The sequence below is a fragment of the Hibiscus syriacus genome, unplaced genomic scaffold (assembly GCF_006381635.1).
Source record: "Hibiscus syriacus cultivar Baekdansim isolate YM2019G1 unplaced genomic scaffold, ASM638163v2 tig00111105_pilon, whole genome shotgun sequence".
Taxonomy (NCBI): Eukaryota; Viridiplantae; Streptophyta; class Magnoliopsida; order Malvales; family Malvaceae; genus Hibiscus; species Hibiscus syriacus.
Window position 1 is genome coordinate 4,190,367 of NW_024062987.1, and position 20,970 is coordinate 4,211,336.

At 38.1% G+C, this 20,970-nt stretch overlaps 1 protein-coding gene and 1 pseudogene across 1 annotated transcript; one reads left to right on the plus strand and one right to left on the minus strand.

Moving 5' to 3' along the window:
- The first annotated feature begins 409 nt into the window (after positions 1 to 409).
- LOC120153775 (actin-depolymerizing factor 1-like) lies at positions 410 to 6,264 on the plus strand. Its single transcript, XM_039165658.1, has 4 exons — positions 410 to 753; positions 2,912 to 2,917; positions 5,719 to 5,790; positions 5,881 to 6,264. The coding sequence occupies exons 1-4, from the start codon at positions 554 to 556 to the stop codon at positions 6,029 to 6,031; spliced, it is 429 nt and encodes a 142-aa protein (XP_039021589.1). The 5' UTR covers positions 410 to 553; the 3' UTR covers positions 6,032 to 6,264.
- A 1,755-nt stretch (positions 6,265 to 8,019) lies between these two features.
- LOC120153742 lies at positions 8,020 to 20,148 on the minus strand (annotated as a pseudogene).
- Positions 20,149 to 20,970: the final 822 nt, after the last annotated feature.

Genomic DNA, 20,970 nt, shown 5'->3' on the forward strand with positions numbered 1-20,970 from the left:
TATTAAAAGCTGGATGGATTTTATCTTGGGGTTTTGTTTCTCATCTTTTGCTTTTTCTGGTTGTTAATGTTTCCATCCTTAAGTTTGTAAAACTGTTTGATCGAATAAAGTAAATGTGAGTAATTGATCCTTCTAGTTGAAGAATGTGGTATAAATTGTAAAATGGAAGTATCATTTCATTTGGAGGCTGAAACAACTAGTTTGCTTAGGTAAATGGGAAACTACATTTGCTGAAACCTCCCCCTCTGAGATCCAAACAATGTAATTTTCTCTCTTAAACAAATATGGCTTCATTTACTTTGCAAAATTACTGACTAGATTCTTTGTAATTTGGGAGCTCTTGTTACTATCTAATAGTTATTGAGTGGTATGCAGGGGCATAGCTTGGGAAAGGGGTGGGTGGGTGGGCTGGCAATTGCTCTGGCCCGTCCAATCTTATAATTTCATCAATTTTTTATCTCTCCTTACCCCACTATAAGATTTCTTGCTCTCATCCCCAGTTGTATGATTTCTAGTTGGCTTAGTTGATGATTGATACTTGCTGAGGTTGTTCATGATTCCACAGGCAAACTCGGCTTCAGGAATGGATGTGCATGATGATTGTAAGTTGAGGTTTTTAGAACTGAAGGCTAAAAGGACCAACCGCTTCATAGTTTTCAGGATCGAGGAAAAGCAAAAGCAAGTCGTTGTGGAGAAGCTTGGTGAACCTACTGATAGCTATGAAGATTTCACTGCTAGCCTTCCAGCTGATGAGTATGTTAAAAGTTTCAAAGTTTGGCAACCAACTTTGGAAAATGTTTTTTCAAAGTTTGGTAAATGTTTCTTTGAAAAATGTTTTTCAAAGTTTGGTAAAATTTTGGTAGATGTTTGTTGAAAATAGGAATGGGTAAATTCACTTTAGTCATTGCACTTTAAGGTATTTTCAAGGATTAGTCCCTAAGTTTCTACTATAAATACCCTTACCCATTTAGCTTCAAAATCATCCCAAAACATTTCTTTCTTCCTATACTAGAGAGCTTTCTTGTGAGTAGTGAGTGTTTTGTAAACACCTGTAAATTTTCTCTCTTAGTAAAAGATCTGCAGCAGCCCGAAGACGTAAGCACAATTGGCTGAACTCCGTTATCAATTTTCGGGTATTATTTTTCTGCTTTTATTTCGCATTCTCACTAATCTGGTTATAGGGAAATTACTTGTACTCGGTTTATTTTCCTAACAACTTGTATCAGAGCTTTTGGTTGTGAATTGTGTCAAATTTTCTGCGAGGTTACTATTCATTACTATTCACGTGAATAGTGAATTTTGTGAATAGTGAAATTCGGTCGGCGATACGAGTTTGTCGACGGTGGTGTTCTAATATACGGTGATTCGCAAGAATTGTCAGAAACGATCCAAACGAAGCCAGATTCGAGTGGGAGCGATGGCTACAGACGAAGGGAATGTGAAAATTGAAAAGTTCGATGGTGCGGACTTTGGCTCTTGGAAGATGCAGATTGAAGATTTTTTGTACCAGAAAAATCTATATCAACCTCTCTCAGGAAAGCAACCAGAGGGCATGAAGGATGAAGATTGGGCTCTTCTCGACAGACAAGCCCTCGGAGTTATCCGACTGACGTTATCCCGCAATGTTGCTTTTAACATAGCAAAGGAAAAGACCACGACGGGTCTTATGGCAGCTCTCTCCAGTATGTACGAGAAGCCATCGGCCTCAAACAAAGTTCATTTGATGAGGCGATTATTCAATTTGCGGATGGCGGAAGGGGCATCGGTGGCACAACACCTAAATGAACTCAACACAATCACAACCCAGTTGAGTTCAGTGGAAATTGAGTTCGATGATGAAGTTCGAGCTTTAATTCTCTTATCATCTCTACCAGACAGTTGGAATGCTACTGTTACAGCAGTCAGCAGTTCGTCGGGAAACAACAAATTAAAATTCGACGATGCTCGGGATCTGGTATTGAGTGAAGAAATTCGACGAAGAGAATCGGGTGAAGCATCAACCTCCTCAGCCTTGCACACGGAGTCTAGAGGGAGAACTTCAGAAAGAATATCAAATCGTGGCAGATCAAAATCCAGAAGGGGCAAATCAAGAACAGGAAATAAAGATTTTACCTGTTATAATTGCGGCAAGAAGGGTCACTTCAAAAGAGATTGCCGAGCACCGAAGAAAAATACCGGCGCACAGGAATCTGCCAACATGACGGAGGAGATAGGTGATGCCATGATTTTAAGCGTCAACAGTCCGATTGAATCATGGATCTTGGATTCAGGGGCATCTTTCCACTCCACCCCATACCGAGAAATCATGGAGAACTATGTCAGTGGTGATTTTGGGAAGGTTCATCTAGCTGATGATGAAACCTTGAAGATCGTCGGAAAAGGAGACATCCGACTAAAGCTACCAAACCAGACCACCTGGAAGCTGACAGGAGTGAGACATATTTCTGGCCTCAAAAGAAATCTGATTTCTGTTAGACAGCTTGATGGAGAAGGATATAGTACAACTTTTTCAGGCTGTGAAAGGAAGATTACCAAAGGAGCACTCGTCATTGCTCGTGGTAAGAAGACCGATACTCTCTATGTAACCTCAAATTTAGAGAATATCATTACAGTAGCAGATGCTGATGGAAAATCAAACCTATGGCACCAAAGGCTCGGCCATATGAGCGAGAAAGGAATGAAGATACTTCTGTCAAAAGGGAAGCTGCCGGATCTAAAGAATGTAGATGTCGGACTATGCGAGGATTGCATCTTTGGAAAACAAAAGAAAGTCAGTTTTACAAAGATTGGCAAGACTCCCAAGGCATAAAGGTTAGAATTGGTTCATACTGATGTATGGGGACCATCCCCTGCTCCATCTCTTGCAAGCTCACTATATTATGTCACCTTCATCGATGATTCAACAAGGAAGGTGTGGGTTTATTTTCTGAAGAAGAAATCAGAAGTCTTTGATACCTTCATAAAATGGAAGGCCATGGTGGAAAATGAGACTGGTTTGAAAGTCAAGCGGTTGAGGTCTGATAATGGAGGAGAGTACAGAGACAGTAGTTTCAGAGATTTTTGTGCAAACAATGGGATCAAGATGGAGACAACAGTTCCCATAACACCGCAGCAGAATGGCGTAGCAGAGCGCATGAACAGAACTCTGAATGAACGTGCCAGAAGCATGAGGATACATGCCGGATTGCCCAAATTTCTATGGGCTGAAGCTATCAACACTGCAGCTTACTTGATCAACCGTGGGCCCTCAGTTCCTTTAGATGGCGGAATACCAGAGGAAGCTTGGAGCAAGAAAGAAATAAACCTTTCACACTTAAGAGTGTTTGGTTGTATTTCTTATGTACACATAAACTCTGCTGAAAGAAGTAAACTTGATGCCAAGTCCAACAAATACGTCTTTGTTGGTTACGGTGGTGATGAGTTCGGTTACCGGTTTTGGGACTACGAAAATCGAAAGATCATCAGAAGCAGAGACGTCATTTTCAATGAAAATGTGATGTACAAAGATAGGTCAACCGCAGAATCAAGTAATACCGAAGCTGAAACAAAGGAATTTGCTGAGTTCGAGGAGATTTCTGGAAATGATGTTCAGATCAATCCTGAAATAGTTCAAGAAGAACCACACACACCAGAACTGAGACGCTCCTCCAGAATTCCTAAACCAACCCAACAGTATTCGCCTTCTTTGCACTATTTGTTGCTGACTGACAATGGTGAACCAGAGTGCTATGATGAAGCAATGCAGGTGGAGGATTCAGTCAAGTGGGAGTCTTCCATGAAAGATGAGATGGACTCGCTTATGTCAAATCAGACGTGGGAATTAGCTGAATTACCACCAGGCAAGAAAGCGCTCCATAACAAGTGGATTTACAGGATCAAAGAAGAACATGATGGGAGAAAACGCTACAAAGCAAGATTAGTTGTCAAAGGTTTTCAGCAAAAAGAAGGTATTGACTACAATGAAATTTTCTCTCCAGTCGTAAAACTGTCTACAATCAGACTGGTGTTGAAAATTGTAGCTGCGGAGAATTTACATCTTGAGCAGTTAGATGTAAAGACAGCTTTCCTTCATGGTGATTTGGAGGAAGAGATCTATATGAGGCAGCCAGAAGGCTTCATAGAGGCAGGCAAGAAAAACCTGGTATGCAGGTTGAAGAAGAGCTTGTATGGTTTAAAACAAGCTCCTAGACAGTGGTACAAGAAGTTCGATAGTTTCATGAGTAGCAGTGGTTTTACCAGATGCCAAGCAGATCATTGTTGCTACATCAAGAGGTTTGACAATAGTTTCATTATTTTATTGTTGTACGTTGATGACATGCTCGTTGCAGGCTCAAACATGCAAGAGATCATAAACTTGAAGCAAAAATTGTCGAAGCAGTTTGCTATGAAGGATCTGGGCGCTGCAAAGCAGATTCTTGGGATGAGGATCAAGAGAGACACAAAGTCGGGGACTTTGATGTTATCACAGGCTGAGTACATCAACAAAGTACTCTCCAGGTTCAACATGCAAGATGCTAAACCAGTAAGTACACCTTTAGGTGTTCATTTCAGACTCTCCAAAGACCAATCACCAAAGACGGAGGAAGAACGTGCACACATGGTGAAGGTGCCGTATGCCTCAGCAATTGGAAGTTTGATGTATGCCATGGTTTGTACCATACCAGATATTGCTCATGCAGTGGGAGCTGTTAGCAGGTACATGAATAATCCGGGCAAGGTGCACTGGGAAGCAGTCAAATGGATCCTCAGATATCTTCGGGGTACCACAAACAAAGCACTTTGTTTCAAAGGTGGAGATATGATACTGACAGGCTATGTAGATGCTGACTTAGCCGGAAATGTCGACATCAGAAGGAGCACTACAGGGTATGTCTATACTCTAGGAGGAACTGCAGTGAGTTGGGTTTCTCAACTACAGAAGATAGTTGCTCTCTCCACAACTAAAGCAGAATATGTCGTTGTTACGGAAGCCAGCAATGAGATGGTTTGGCTCCAAAGTTTCTTGGAAGAGTTAGGCAAAAAACAAGAAAACAATATCTTGTATTGCGACAGTCAAAGTGCTATCCATCTAGCAAAGAATCCGTCTTTTCATTCCAGGACAAAGCACATACAATTGAGATATCATTTTATCCGGTCTCTTCTGGAAGATGGCATGCTAGAATAACAAGACCAGACATGTTGCTTCATTGATCGAGGTGTGAAGACATATTAAAATCAGTCTTCAAGTGGGAGATTGTTAAAAATTTCAAAGTTTGGCAACCAACTTTGGAAAATGTTTTTTCAAAGTTTGGTAAATGTTTATTTGAAAAATGTTTTTCAAAGTTTGGTAAAATTTTGGTAGATGTTTGTTGAAAATAGGAATGGGTAAATTCACTTTAGTCATTGCACTTTAGGGTATTTTCAAAGATTAGTCCCTAAGTTTCTACTATAAATACCCTTACCCATTTAGCTTCAAAATCATCTCAAAACATTTCTTTCTTCCTATACTAGAGAGCTTTCTTGTGAGTAGTGAGTGTTTTGTAAACATCTGTAAATTTTCTCTCTTAGTAAAAGATCTGCAGCAGCCCGGAGACGTAAGCACAATTGGCTGAACTCCGTTATCAATTTTCGGGTATTATTTTTCCGCTTTTATTTCGCATTCTCACTAATCTGGTTATAGGGAAATTACTTGTACTCGGTTTATTTTCCTAACAGAGTATGATTTCAACCGCTATGAAGATATGCTGTGTATGACTTCGATTTTGTGACCAACGAGAACTGCCAGAAGAGCAGGATATTTTTCATTGCTTGGTAACACTAAGTTTTTATCTTTGTGACGTGTTCTTTTCATGGATTTATCCCGAATTGCTTCACTTCTATGTTAACATTTTGTACATGAAGGTCTCCTGATACATCAAAAGTAAGAAGCAAGATGATTTATGCCAGCTCAAAGGACAGGTTCAAAAGGGAATTGGACGGTATCCAGGTAGAGTTGCAAGCTACCGATCCTACTGAGAGGGGTCTCGATGTTATACGGAGCCGCGCCAATTAATAATGTATCGTCTACTTTGAAATGCGACTTTATACTACCTGGTTCACATAAATGTAATGTCTATAGCAACTTTGGATATTGGAATTTGGAATTTGGTTTGATATTGGGTTGCTCTTATATCTGTGGATTCATCTGGGGTCGGTGTACCCCCTTTGGTGTCATACTTGCTGACCAATATATGATGGTTTGTTGGGGTACCAATTTCTTCACAATGACTACTTCTTGCCTCTACCTGTATTGCATAAAACATCAGCTGCAATTATGTATTCTCTGTCCTTGTAATTTTGTTACATATTAATTGGTAAGAACATTCGGAAGTTATCACCCAAAGAGTGGAAATGATAAAATTACTTTTAAAACATAGAAGACTTATATTTTAGGAGACTGAAGGGTAGAAAAAGACGATTTGAATAGAACAATTAAAAAAATAAAAATGATAAATAATTGGTATGAAAGGAATATTAGTGATACATAAACTTTTATATTACCTGCATTTGAACCATCCCAAATGAATTATGTCCTTGAGATAGGGCATCCTTGACTAGATGGGACAGCTTTTGATGGTGCCTTGACTAAATGGGAGAGTTATTGATAGCATAGGTATATTGCATTGTGTACGTGTCAAACTTATAAAATCAAATTTAAGAATTTCCAGGGAAAAAAAAGATAGTATAACCCATCATTTTTCAGTTTGTTGGGAATGGAACAATGCAAAACCGGTCGAACCAATCCTGTCCAGCCATGTAAATCAGTGTATTTAAGTTGGGGTCGGTAAACCGTCAAAGCTTTTGCTTTCTTTTGGGTAGTCAGCATAGAATGTCTGTAGAAGAAAATCATGCAGTGGTTTTTCAGTTTAAACTCTTCAGTGAACACTTTTGTTTTTTGATTCAAAACAAGGTTTATTAATCTTTTCTTGTATTACATCAATTATAAATGGTTAGTAGCAATTATCAAACGGGCCAAGGGAGGAACAAATTATGAATCATCATCACGTAAGGGAAACCAATAAGGGGAGTAGAAAATGTTAAATGGAATGTAGGACCCAACCGAGTTCAAACCGGAGATCTCTTGATCTGCAGTCCAATGCTCTACCAGAGGGTTATGGACCCATTTGATCTTAATTGGCAAAAATCAGAAACTAATACCCAAAGAGCATAAAAGGAGATAGAAAAAAAATATGAATGATCACACAGAGAAGAAATAAGGGAAGAAAATTAAAATTGAAACAAAAGCTCCAACTGGGTTCAAAATGGTGATCAGGAGTTAGATAGACCAATTTAACGTTTATTAACTAAAGAAAGGTCAGAGAATTGGAAAAATATGAATTATCAAGTATGGGGAAAAAAGAGGGGAATAGAAAACTAAAGGGCCCATCCAGACTCGAACCGGTGACCTCTAAATCTGCAGTCAAATGCTCTACCACTGAGCTATGGCCCCATCTGGCATTGCAAAAACGTGTAGTAATAAACTTTAAGTATAAAAAGGAGTTAGAAAAATAATTAACAAGGTCCAAATGACGTCTTTAATTGCAGTCCCATGCTCTGTACCAGAGAGCCTTTCGCTTTCCATCAACAGAAAGGTAAATCTATATATAGTAATGGCGTGGCGGAGGCACAATGCCTAAGTATACAACCAGGATGGAACCCAAACCTGATATTGAGGGCAGGGAATATTTAAACGTTAAAATTGGGAAGACAAAGGTTAAATTGATTAATATTTGAAAAACTAGTAATTTCATGAAGTTTATGCTCATATGTTTAGAATCTTTCGACCAAAAGCAAAGGCTATTTATATATTAAAAGAGGATAATGTTACACTTTTAAGAACCCTAAAAGAACGAGAGGCTGTAGCAGATGGCTCACATTGCAATCTTTACCTAAGAGCAGTGCCCCGGTATTTGCTTCCAAAATCGTTTGAATCCAGATGTTTTGCCGGGACCGATTGGTTTCCAAAAAGGAGTTGTGTGACATGCTGCAACAGAATCAGAGTGTCGAAAAACACACAGCCAGAGCAAAACCATCTATCTGCCATCAGAGTATTCGATCAGACCTCACCATCCCATCAATATTCTTCTTACTCTGTCCACAAGCTGATTTCGAGCTCGATTGCTTGTTAATGGAAATTCATGGCTGTCGTCCAAAAGAAATCTGTAGACTTCCTGTAGACATTTGTTTTTTACCGGATTTTATATTTTTATTTTTATTGTATTATTTATTTTTTTATTTATTTTTTTTTTTATTATTATTAATATTTTTATTTTTATTTTTTGTAGGCCCCATATACTACCCCACCATTACCTCACTCACTCAAACAATACCCAGCAACCATGTTTAACCCCCAACGTATCACAACTATACCACTACACCACTACACCACTAAAAAATCTGACCATAATCCCTGGCCATTACATACCACTTCATTTCCCCTATATATTCAACAAACATGCTGCTTTAAAAGGGGGGAAGACACAGACGAAAAGGGGTGGAGGTAAGGTAGTTTCGTTGGGTGGGGGGAGGCATGCACGTGTTCTTCATTTTCTTTTCCCCTTAATTTCTTTGCTCAAGCCCACTGCTCTCAACTTTTCCACACTCCACTATCTCTGCTTCCATTCCGTTTTTTGTACTATTTTTTGAATTAAGAAGAAAAAGGCTGATATTTTCATGTTAATAGTTTGGTGGTTTTAGTTGTTGGTGGTGATGGTGGATATCTGGTGCGGAGTTATGAGCGAAGGCGAAGCATCATCACCACCGTGCGAACCCAGTTCACGCTAAGTCAGGAGATGTATAATGGCATTTAGAAGGTTTAAACTCATTGATTTTGCACCTTCCGAGGCCGAGAATAGCCGGAAACGCCACAAGTTCCAAGCTTGCTGCCGCGTATATTCTAGACCGTGGAAACGATGGAGATAATTCTTCCAGCTCCGATGTAGAAAAATGAAAATGACTCCGCCACCGTTGGCTTCCACTATTTTGGTGTCTACGACGGTCACGGTTGCTTTCACATGGCGATACGGTGCAGAGAGCGTTTGCATGGACTGATGAAAAAAGAGTTGGAGAGTGAAGACAAAGAGTGGAAAGGAGCGATGGAGCGTAGCTTCAGGCGCATGGATAGGGAATGGATAAAGTTGAAAGAAAGTATGGCGGCCGGAGCTAACTGCCGATGCGAGTTACATTCTCCGGAGTGCAATGCCGTTGGATCCACCGTCATTGTTGCCGTGGTAACGCCTAATAAGATTGTTGTTTCTAACTGCGGCGATTCCAAAGTTGTTTTGTGTCGTAACGGCATCCCCGTTGTTTTAACGTCCGATCACAAGTTGATAGATCTATCTCTGGTGTTAGTTTGAGGTTCAAGTTGCAACTTCACAAGCTTGAGTATACTGGTGGAAACCATCGAAAAGCCATCACGTTGTTGATGGCATCAAGTACTCGGACAGATGCCGCAATGTCGAGCATGTTTAACAACAATCTGGGCAGCAACACTTTTCTTTACTTTTATATTTCTTTGCTCTCCCTGCATTTTTACTTTTACACTTTCTTTAATTTTACTTTTACAATTCCTTGCATTTTTACATTTCGTTATGCAAATTTGATATGGCAATGGGACGTGTTTTTTACATTTTCATTTGGTTTTTTTTCTTTTGGTTTTTAAATTTAATTTTTTATTTTAATATTTATTTATTATTTCTTATTTAACATTTTTGACTTTTTAGGGATACTTTCAATCGATCAAAGGTAAGTAATTGGAATCAAGTTTTTAAATTTTAATTTTAATTTTCGCAATTAAAGACAACCGACAAATTAATTGGTACCGAAAGGGCGGTTCAAGGGTGCTAATCCTTCCTTGACCGTAACCGACTCCCGAACCAGACACATTTCTGGTATAACGTAGATTAGGTAAGATGGTGCCTGACCCACCTAAATGTTCTTAAAATGGTCGGTGGCGACTCCTAACCCAAACCATTTAATTTAAGTCGAAGCCCAATTCCGGGCACAACCGAAAAACGGTTCCGACAGCTTGGCGACTCTACTGGGACAAGTAAGTGAGTCAGGCCGAAATTAATTTTCGGTTGTCTTTTTAGCGAAAATGGTAAATTTAAATTTAAATTTATTTATTCGATTCCAATTATTTACCTTTGATTATTTTTCAAATAAATAGTTGTACTAACATTGTTTCAATGATTTCAGATTTTCAAAGTTTCCATCTAAGGCTCTATACCCGAGCTCCGAACCCTATTTAAGTGAGGGTAAAAGTGACACATTCGTGTGAATTTATTCACCGCACAGGCCTAGCAAGTAGCCTTCGGGATTCATATACCTTATGTCTTCGTGTGAATTTATTATCCGCATAGACATAAGGGAATGTGTTCTCTCGAGTTTAACTTGGTCCATACAAGCCTGTGATGAGTTTAGGACTAAGGGTCTGGCAAGCCCAAGGGGGCACCAGCAAGGAGAACTCGGGTACCGTTTTTTAGAACCTAAACCGGGAGACTATGGAGAATTAGAGCCTACCCCAAAACCTCATTCAAAACCCTAGGCTACTTTATTTTCTGCTTTACTTTTTGTTCAAAGCATGTGAACTAGATATCATGCGGTTAGGATTAATTTTTTGTAAATACATCTTTGTGGGTAGAAAACATGTTTGGGTAGGATTACTATCTAATAAAAGCATGCTCGGGTAGATATCATGTGGGGTAGGACTTTTATTTTTCATGATTATTTTTTTATTATTTTTACCTCACTAACTCTTTTTATTTTTTCTCTTTCATTTTATTTTCATCATTCACATCATTTAAAAGAGGTGTTGATCCACCAAAAACGTGTTAGTTAAGCATGAATAATCTGCATTAATTGACAAAGGGGTTGTAATATAAGAGATGAAAATGCAGAGGACAGTCTACAAGGCGACTATGTGTCATATTCAATCCAGAAGACGTGGTGCCCACAATTGAAAAGTATATAACTCTATTGCATTATAAAGGACTCATAATGAACTAGATCTACATCAAGTACAATGAAAGTCTATATTTGAAGAACTGATTGGCAAAGGTTACAGGGGCAAGACGAGAAAAAGGTTATTGACCCGGAAGCTCCTTTCGAAAACTACGAGAACAAGATGGCGAAACCCTAGCTGAGCTGAATGCCATTGCTCACGAATTCAAGAAGCAAGCTTCGGATAGTTTCTATCGATGGAAGGCTCCAATGGTGTTGCCGTTAGGGAACAGACTCAACAAAGAGTAGAAGTCGGAGGTGCAGTCCTTTGAGACTTTTGTTTGGGGTAAACAACTCTTCATTTGTACGGTTTATCCAGAGAAGCCAGAGTGGTTCGACAGGTTATTCAACCGATGACAGACGAAGGCAGAAGACTAGTCAACATGTCAGAAGCTGTCAGGATATTTTTGTCTCTTAAAAGATAAAACATTTTTGTCCCCAATAAAAATTATTTCTAATAACAGACACATTTTTTGGATCAATGCCTCGAACATTGCATGCATCATCCATTCCTGCATATTTTGCATTAATTTTCTATTTTTTTTTTACATTCACATGTCTCATAAAAAATGAGAACATTTCGATGTTATGACATATAAGGAGCTTTACCAACATTTGTTTGACGCACATGTGGTGTCACCATATCCAGAAAAGTCCATGAAACCCCCGTACCCCAGGTAGCATGATGAGAACGCTCATTGCGAATATCATAGCAGTGTCCCAGGGCGCACTATCGAGAACTACTCCACATTCAAGAGAATCGCACAGAAAATACATAACAAGAATTGGATCAACTTCAAACTCGGGGGCATCCAAGTGAGGCAGATCATTTCATCATTTAAGGCATTATGTTTGAATTTGTTTTTTCATTTTTTTCTCAAGATTTTGTAAGGACTTTTAATCAAATTTATGTTACTTTAATGATGATGAGTAATGAATCACATTTACAAACTTGCAATTCTTTGAATATCAACTGAATTAAGAAGCTTTGTAAATGGTTCAAAGTTAAGAATCTCTGACAAAGTAACATGATTTAAAACAAGGACTTTGACATTACCCAAAATATGCACTTAAACATCGTACCCTGCTCTTGCAATTAACCAATATAACCATTTCCTTTCTTATGATGCGGACAACATGGGGCATCCTTTTGCATATGACATTACAATGCTTTTTATTTAAGACGTACAGTGATGATAATGATCTTCACATATGGAATAGTCGAGTAAGAAAATCTAGTTTAGGTCAGTTGCTTGGAAATTGAACTCTAAAGATGAGATTCCTTGACTTTTAACAACACATAGGCTATAACAGGTTCTTCTTGACAATCTTAAGAAATTAAATCCGTAAAAACTGAGCTATTCCGCTAAGGCAATTGGTTATAGAGGAAACTCAAAAGCCTTGGCTTTATGAATATATTACGTTTAAACCATGACATTGCTCGGACACTTGGCAACTCGGTGTTTGCTCCACTGCTATTGTCAGGATGAAGACTTTGTGATGAGATGAACCCTTCAATTAACCTGATAAAAGTGATTATAATATTAAGTTATCCCTCTAAAGCAATTGGTTAAACGCCCCGGCTTTATGGATTCAGCTAGTCAGATAATGACAAATTAAATCAAATTTATCTAAGCAAGAAATTTTCGGTAAAAATAGACTAAGGGAGTTAAGGAACACCTGTTATAGTCAATTTCACACGAGCACTCAAGAATTTCATTTTTAGACCGATATTTATGCACTGCCATTGTTAGAGGAGCCTACGAAGCTTGAACAAATGGAAGATTTAATAAGACTTAAATAGAAGGTCTAGTAATTGATCATGCTAGTTGCGTCATTTTTTTCGCACCCAATTAAAATGCCAAACAAAAAACATGTTGCAAAAAATGACATTTTGGGTGACTGAAACCTTAGAGAGGAGGCCAATCTAAAGCCAACTCATCCATTTGAACATTTGTCAAAGAGCTGTAACTCTGAAAGCATTAAAAAGAGCTATTGATTCATTTGATATACTTTGAACCCATGTTTACAGTTTAATTCAATTGCGAACAATATTTTTACAACATTTTTATCATTTTCTCTCCTAAAACAAGAAAAATGAGAAAAACATTTTCAAACAGAACAGTCTCAGATATGACAGGTCTGTAAAGCCAAAGCTCAGAAAAGAGAATGGGGCACGATCGATTCCAGGGACCATTTTGGCAGACAAAACACGGGACTCCAGTCCAAGAGATAAAACATAATTCATTCATGTTGCATGCATCTTAGACATACTTAGGTGCAGCACATTTATCATTTTAGCATACAAGATTTTTACAGCTTTTAGAGTCAAATTTTAACTTCAGGATGAAGGATACTCGATTTGCAAGCGCCTTTAAATAACGATGGTGGTTGCTTAACTCAACAGTGAGAAGCTACACCTCAACCGACTTGACATATCTACAGATATCAGAACCAATTCAGATCAAATCCAGTTCAACTCAAACTCAACCATGAGCAGCATGTTTCCAGTTAACACTTTCAAGCCAGATTTCAATTCCACGACGGAAGATATCCGGCTGACAAAATTTGGCGAAAGGGGCCATCATTCATTTAAAGGAAATTTACATCACAACTTAAGTCAAGAAAAGTTGTCTGTCAATAAACAACCTTCCAATTTCATTCAGAGTCTATTTCAACTTCGCAGCGAAGGAAATTGGACTCGAAACAACACAATTTGCTCGAGAGTAGATTTCAACTTCACGATGAAGGATGTCTAGCTCAAAGTCAAACTTCACAATAAAGGGGTCATCCACGGTTTCAACTTCACGACGAAGGGAATCGTGTCCACCCAACATACAATACTTGGATTTCAACTTCACGGTGAAGAATATTCAAGTCAAGGCTCAACTTCACGACGAAGGGGCCATCCGCGATTTTAACTCCACGACAGAGGATATCGTACCCACACATCCACAATTTAAACTCCACGACGGAGGATATTGTGCTATTCGGGGGCTTAACTTCACGACGAAGGGGCTTCCCAATTTCAGAGCCAATTTCAACTTCACAACGAAGGATATTGGACTCAAGACAGCACAAGCTCAACTTCACAGCGAAGGGGCGGCTGACTGTCAACAAACAATTTCCCCAATTCTAGAGACAATTTCAACTTCACGGCGGAGGATATTGGACTCGGAGCAATACAACTTACTTGGATTTCAACTTCACGACGAAGGATATCCAATTACCAGTCTCAACTCCACGACGGAGGGGCTATCCACGGTTTCAACTTCACGACGAAGGGAATCGTGCACACAAGCAGTATCCATCTCCATATTTGGATTTCAACTTCACGATGAAGGATATCCAACTCAAAGAATGAGTGTCTGTCAATAAACTTTCCAATTTCAGATCCAATTTCAACTTCACGACAAAGGATATTGGACTCGAAACAACACAACTTTTATTGGATTTCAACTTCACGACGAAGGATATCCAATTCAAGGCTCAACTTCACAATGAAGGGGCCATCCACGGTTTCGACTTCACAACGAAGGGAATCGTACCCACCAGCAATATTCATCTTCAGGAACAAGCAGATTATCGATCGCCTTTAAGATCGTTTCTCTCGAAACAAAGGGTCGTCTCGCTTGAGACTAATGTACTCAAAACAAAGTTTTGTCTCTCTTGAGACAGTTTCCCTTGAAACAAAATCTTTGAACAAATTTCGTCTCCCTTGAGACAATTTCTTTTAGAACAAAGTTTTGTCTCTCTTGAGACAGTTTCCCTTGAAACACCAATCTTTGAATATATTTCTCTTGAAACAAAATTTTGCCTCCCTTGAGACAGTTTCTCTTGAAACACAAAAAAAAACCTTTGAAAATGTTTCTCTTGAAACACCAAACCTTCGAGTTCGGCTACGCTCAGCTCCAAGACACATCATTTGCAGCATAGCTTAAGTCAAGAAGAGCTATCTGCCAACCAAAGACATGACGAGTTCGACCTCATTCAGCTCGATGACAGCGATGAACTACTTTCTGGAAGAATTTTCAAGCCGAAATCTTTAAACCGAGAAGAAGACAACGGTCCAATTCCAGGAAGATCAATCACGTTTGAGAAGACCGGACAAAAACTTGTTGTCTTTTTCGTCTTTGCCCTATTCTTGTTAACACAAGAATGTGCAAAGAGGGGCAGCTGTAGACACCTGTTTTTTGACCGGGTTTTATATTTTTATTTTTATTGTATTATTTATTTATTTATTTATTTTATTATTATTATTATTATTTTTATTTTTATTTTTTGTAGGCCCCATATACTACCCCATCATTACCTCACTCACTCAAACAATACCCAACAACCATGTTTAACCCCCCACGTATCACAACTATACCACTACACCCCTAAAAATCTGACCATAATCCTTGGCCATTACATACCACTTCCTTTCCCCTATATATTCAACAAACATGCTGCTTTAAAAGGGGGAAGACACAGACGAAAAGGGGTGGAGGTAAGGCAGTTTCGTTGGGTGGGGGAGGCATGCACGTGTCCTTCATTTTCTTTTCCCCTTGATTTCTTTGCTCAAGCCCACTGCTCTCAACTTTTCCACACTCCACTATCTCTGCTTCCATTCCGTTTTTTGTACTATTTTTTTGAACTAAGAAGAAAAAGGTTGATATTTTCATGTTAATAGTTTGGTGGTTTTAGTTGTTGGTGGTGATGGTGGATATCTGCTGCAGAGTTATGAGCGAAGGCGAAGCATCAGCACCACCGTGCGAACCCAGTTCACGCCAAGTCAGGAGATGTAGAATGGCATTTAGAAGGTTTAAATTCGTTGATTTTGCACCTTCCGAGGCCGAGAATAGCCGGAAACGCCACAAATTCCAAGCTTGCTGCTGCGTATGTTCTAGACCGTGGAAACGATGGAGATAATTCTTCCAGCTCCGATGTAGAAAAATGAAAAGGACTCCGCCACCGTTGGCTTCCACTATTTTGGTGTCTACGACGGTCACGGTTGCTTTCACGTGGCGATACGGTGCAGAGAGCGTTTGCATGGACTGATGAAAAAAGAGTTGGAGAGTGAAGACGAAGAGTGGAAAGGAGCGATGCAGCTTAGCTTCAGGCGCATGGATAGGGAAGGGATAAAGTTGAAAGAAAGTATGGCGGCCGGAGCTAACTGCCGGTACGAGTTACATTCTCCGGAGTGCAATGCCGTTGGATCCACCGTCGTTGTTGCCGTGGTAACGCCTAATAAGATTGTTGTTTCTAACTGCGGCGATTCCAAAGCTGTTTTGTGTCGTAACGGCATCCCCGTTGTTTTAACGTCCGATCACAAGTTGATAGATCTATCTCTGGTGTTAGTTTGAAGTTCAAGTTGCAACTTCACAAGCTTGAGTATACTGGTGGAAACCATCGAAAAGCCATCACGTTGTTGATGGCATCAAGTACTCGGACAGATGCCGCAATGTCGAGCATGTTTAACAACAATCTGGGCAGCAACACTTTTCTTTACTTTTATATTTCTTTGCTCTCCCTGCATTTTTACTTTTACACTTTCATTAATTTTACTTTTACAATTCCTTGCATTTTTACATTTCGTTATGCAACTTTGATATGGCAATGGGACGTGTTTTTTACATTTTCATTTGGTTTTTTTCTCTTTTCGTTTTTAAATTTATTTTTTTATTTTAATATTTATTTATTATTTCTTATTTAACATTTTTGACTTTTTATGGATACCTTCAATTGATCAAAGGTAAGTAATTGAAATTAAGTTTTTAAATTTTAATTTTAATTTTCGCAATTAAAGACAACCGACAAATTAATTGGTACTGAAAGGGCGGTTCAAGAGTGCTAATCCTTCCTTGACCGTAACCGACTCCCGAACCCGACACATTTCTGGTACAACGTAGATAAAGTAAGATGGTGCCCGACCCACCTAAATGTTTTTAAAATGGTCGGTGGCGACTCCTAACCCAAACTATTTCATTTAAGTCGAAGCCCAATTCCGGACCCAACCGAAAAACGGTTCCGACACTTCCCAATGGCGATCACTAGCTGAATGTCTTCCAATTTCAGCCTACGGCAACAGTAAAGAAAACACGTTCACACATGCTAACGTATATATATATATTCAACCTTGATATGAGAAAAGCCAGAACAAAAACAATAAATCCCAAATGTAAATCCTTTAAACGAGAAAATGCGTATCCCTAGCATTTTAAGAGCCAATGTAACATCGTAAAAAACTCGTGGCCTTCCCTTTCCAGATGACTCGACAGGGTTAGCAACCAAGTGTTCGGTATCAGGGCCTCGGTTAACAATAATCACTCGGAACGGATGAAGCATCCTCCTTTAAACGAGAACATAAAACATTTTGATGCTTGGGGTCCACAATCTTTTTTCCATTTGCTTGCCGAATGAAAAGGTCCAAATTCCGGTAGCCTTTCACGCTTGAAGAGAATCTACCATGAGCGATCTACATGATAAACAACAACCAAGTATTGGTAAAATGCAAGCACTGCCAGACAATAAAGCCAAAAAATGTGTATCAAAGTTACATTATTATCAAAAGAAATACTAGTGATTCAGTCCGAATAAATTTAGGGAAATAAAAACATCCCATTTTCATGGCTTTCCAAACAAAAGAACCACGATAACAAAGGCACAATAGAGATATACAGGAGAGTCCAGAATCTAGAGATTGATTAATACTAACTTGATTCCAAATATATTAAGCATGTCACAACGAGAAGGTCGATACTTTTCATCTTAAAAAGTAACTCTAAAGAAGCTGAATAACAGCAATCTCATGACTGTTACCTGAAAATCAAAGTCTTTTGACATCCTCAGAATGTCGTAAAAGAGTCCTTTCTGATCAACACATTGTATTTGAAGCAATGTATGAGCAGGGCTCAAACAATTATCTACAGTGTCACTGGCCTTCTTCGGTGTCATCAGATCAGATTTGAGCACCTTTGAGCTAGCTTCTTTTCTAGCCAACTCATAAGTAAATAAATCTTCTTCAACTGCTGGAGATAGAGACGGCAACGCCTTCAGGCTCTCATATTCAGGCCCTGCCAACTGAAGCTCGAAGCTGATACAATAATTCCCCAAAACAGCAATCAGATGCTCCTCGGTGTCTTCTCGTCTCTTTTTTGTATCTAAAAGTTCCCTGTAATGAAACAGTTATGCATAAACAACGGGTAATAAAAAATTTCCACCAGGTTAAGCAGACCTGACTCAGGAGACAAGGCACATCAATTGCTTAGCCATATGGTTAATAAGCAACCTTTTTAGTCCAAACTATAACTTATTGAATTGTTGGGCCTAGTTAATTAATTTGTCTAAAATAAAAAGGAATGCCTATTTTCTGAAAGTTAGACCATATAACAAGTACAACGTATTACTCCGTTTTGATCGTGTATATACGAATCTCTACAGCACAACATCTTCATCTCGATGTCGGCTAAAAATTTACAAGATCACACATCTTAATCTACCAAAATTGACCAATCTAAAAACAACATTCATAGAGGTCCAAAAGAGAAATTAAGCAGTAAAAAAAGAAATTAAACAACAAATTATCATATCGAGTCATCATAATGACATCAAAGCTTTGTTTGGTAGAGTGAAAATTGGAAGGATGAAAAATTACAGAGGTAGAAAATTGGTGTGTTTGGTAGGAAGGATGGAAAAACTGAAAGAAAATTACATTTTCTTTCCATTTATTGCTTGGTAAGGAAGAAAAGTGAGAGTACAGATAATTAAGCTTTGAAAACTACATATTTTGAACTGACTCCCATCCCTCTCACATTTTCTCATATTTTCCTTCCAAATTGGAAAGAAATTTGGAATGATTTGTTTTTACTCATGAAAGTGGAAAATGGTCATCCTCGTTTTCTTTCCTCTCACTTTTCTTTCTTACCACGCACACTCAAAATTTATTTTCTTCCCATTTTTTCACTATCTCCTTCTATCCTTCCCTTTTTCCACCCAACCAAGCAAAGCCTAAGAGTTTGTTATGCATCGCCGGTTAACATGTGCCGACTCAAAACAAGGTCACATCCCATCCGTGATGAAAAACAAGTCAATTACTCTTCCATCCGGCGTTGTCATAACTTCCACTCTTTGAATTGAAAACTCGAGGTCTGAAAGTATCCTGGCAACATCTATACATACGAAATAAATAACATCAGTTACCTACTTATATAAACAAACATAGTGAAAGGATCATTCAAAAAACAGCAACAAAAACTAAAAGAATTCTTGCTCCCTAACCGTGGAGTAATTCCTTGCGGTTCAAGCAACAGAGTTTCAACAAATAAACGGAAGAAGAATATAATATTAAGGTAATGAATCAGCTGCCGACAACACTTGTCGTTTTAAGAATACAATATTCTCTTTTTTATTATAAAGATAACATATAATACTCCAACCATCTTAACTTTAGTGTTATTTTTGCTTTTGCATGAAATAAAATGATTTAGACAATTAATTTTTTAAAGGAAATAGACCTCTTTAAAAACCACCTCTAAACTTAAATAGGAGGAGGAAAAGGGTGCCCATAATATATATTACTATTAATAGAGAATATCCAATAACCACTTTCAAATGTTAACTAGAACTAATCCCAAAAAAACGCCCCACCTTGCAACCTATCAAAAGAAAAATAACAATACCATGCAATAGACCATAACATTCACCTCACAAGAATAATTATCCAATACCAGCCTTGGCAAGAGAATCAGCTAACATATTGCAACTGCGTCCCGCCGGCGGAGATTCTACCACTTCTGCAAGCTGAGACTGGTTCCGCCGAGTCCAAGCCGGCAAATGTGATTTAGTTTTGTATTTTAGTTAATAACCTCTGTTACTCTCTTTGTATTAAAAAAATATGTTTAAAAGATGATTGAAAATTAAACTGTTGTTATAGAGTAAATAATTTATATTATTTAAATACTAATTGACTTTACATTCAATGGTAGTCTGGCATATTAAAAAATATTTTTTTAGGCCGAGTACACATATAAGTAGGGTGTGTAAAACTACCCGACCCGGTTGACCCGACCCGTCAACCCGGACCTAAAAAACCGGATAATTTTCTAAAATAAATTACTCGGCCGGGTCAGGTACCCGACCTGACATTTCCCGGGTTGGGCCCAGGTCACAATATCTAGTTTTTCCGGGTATTCGGTTACCCGAGTACCCGGTTAGTTTTTGTTTTTGTTTTGTTTATATATATATATATAATGATTATTTATATTATGAATTATTAGATTTTGTATTTCGAACTTTTAAATTTTATGTTCGGATATTAGAGTATGTAATTCGAAGTTTCGAACATTTAAATTTGTGTATATTTTTTAAATTAATAATTTGAAAATAAAAAAGGGTATCGGGTACCCGATTACCGGGTACCCAATTATTGGATACCCGTAATATTTGGGTCGGGACACGGGCCGAGAAATCACCGACCCGGACCGACTACCCGGATTTGCACGCCCCTACATATATGTACTAACCACAAAAATTATTTATTCAAAATGGATACAAATAAAATTTTAAAGTGAACACATCAATAAAACAGACAATTACCTTAAGAAAATTTAAATTTTAAAGTAAACACGTACCGATCTTACACTCTGAGTGGATCCACCACTTATTAAATCAAATATTCAAATAGTAAACAATTTCTTTTTATCAAAAACTATTTATAATCTGAATTTGATATCAATTATTTAAATTTGATTTTAGTGTTTAAGAAATTACTTTTTTATTCCAATTAATTATCTATATATTCTTTACTTAAAGAACAAGAGTCAAATGTTTTTTATAGAATTAATTTTATTCAAAATAGGAAATATTCCAAATTATAATAAAAATTTATAATCACAATCGTAAATTAAGCACGTAATTAGGAAAACTTTCTATAATCATTGAAACAAAACTGACAACCTAAAATCACGT

Coding starts and splice junctions, on each gene's coding strand:
- LOC120153775 (XM_039165658.1), top strand. CDS start 554: ATGATTCCACAGGCAAACTCGGCTTCAGGAATGGATGTGCATGATGAT. Junction 5,791..5,880: donor AGGATATTTTTCATTGCTTG/GTAACACTAAGT, acceptor TTGTACATGAAG/GTCTCCTGATACATCAAAAG.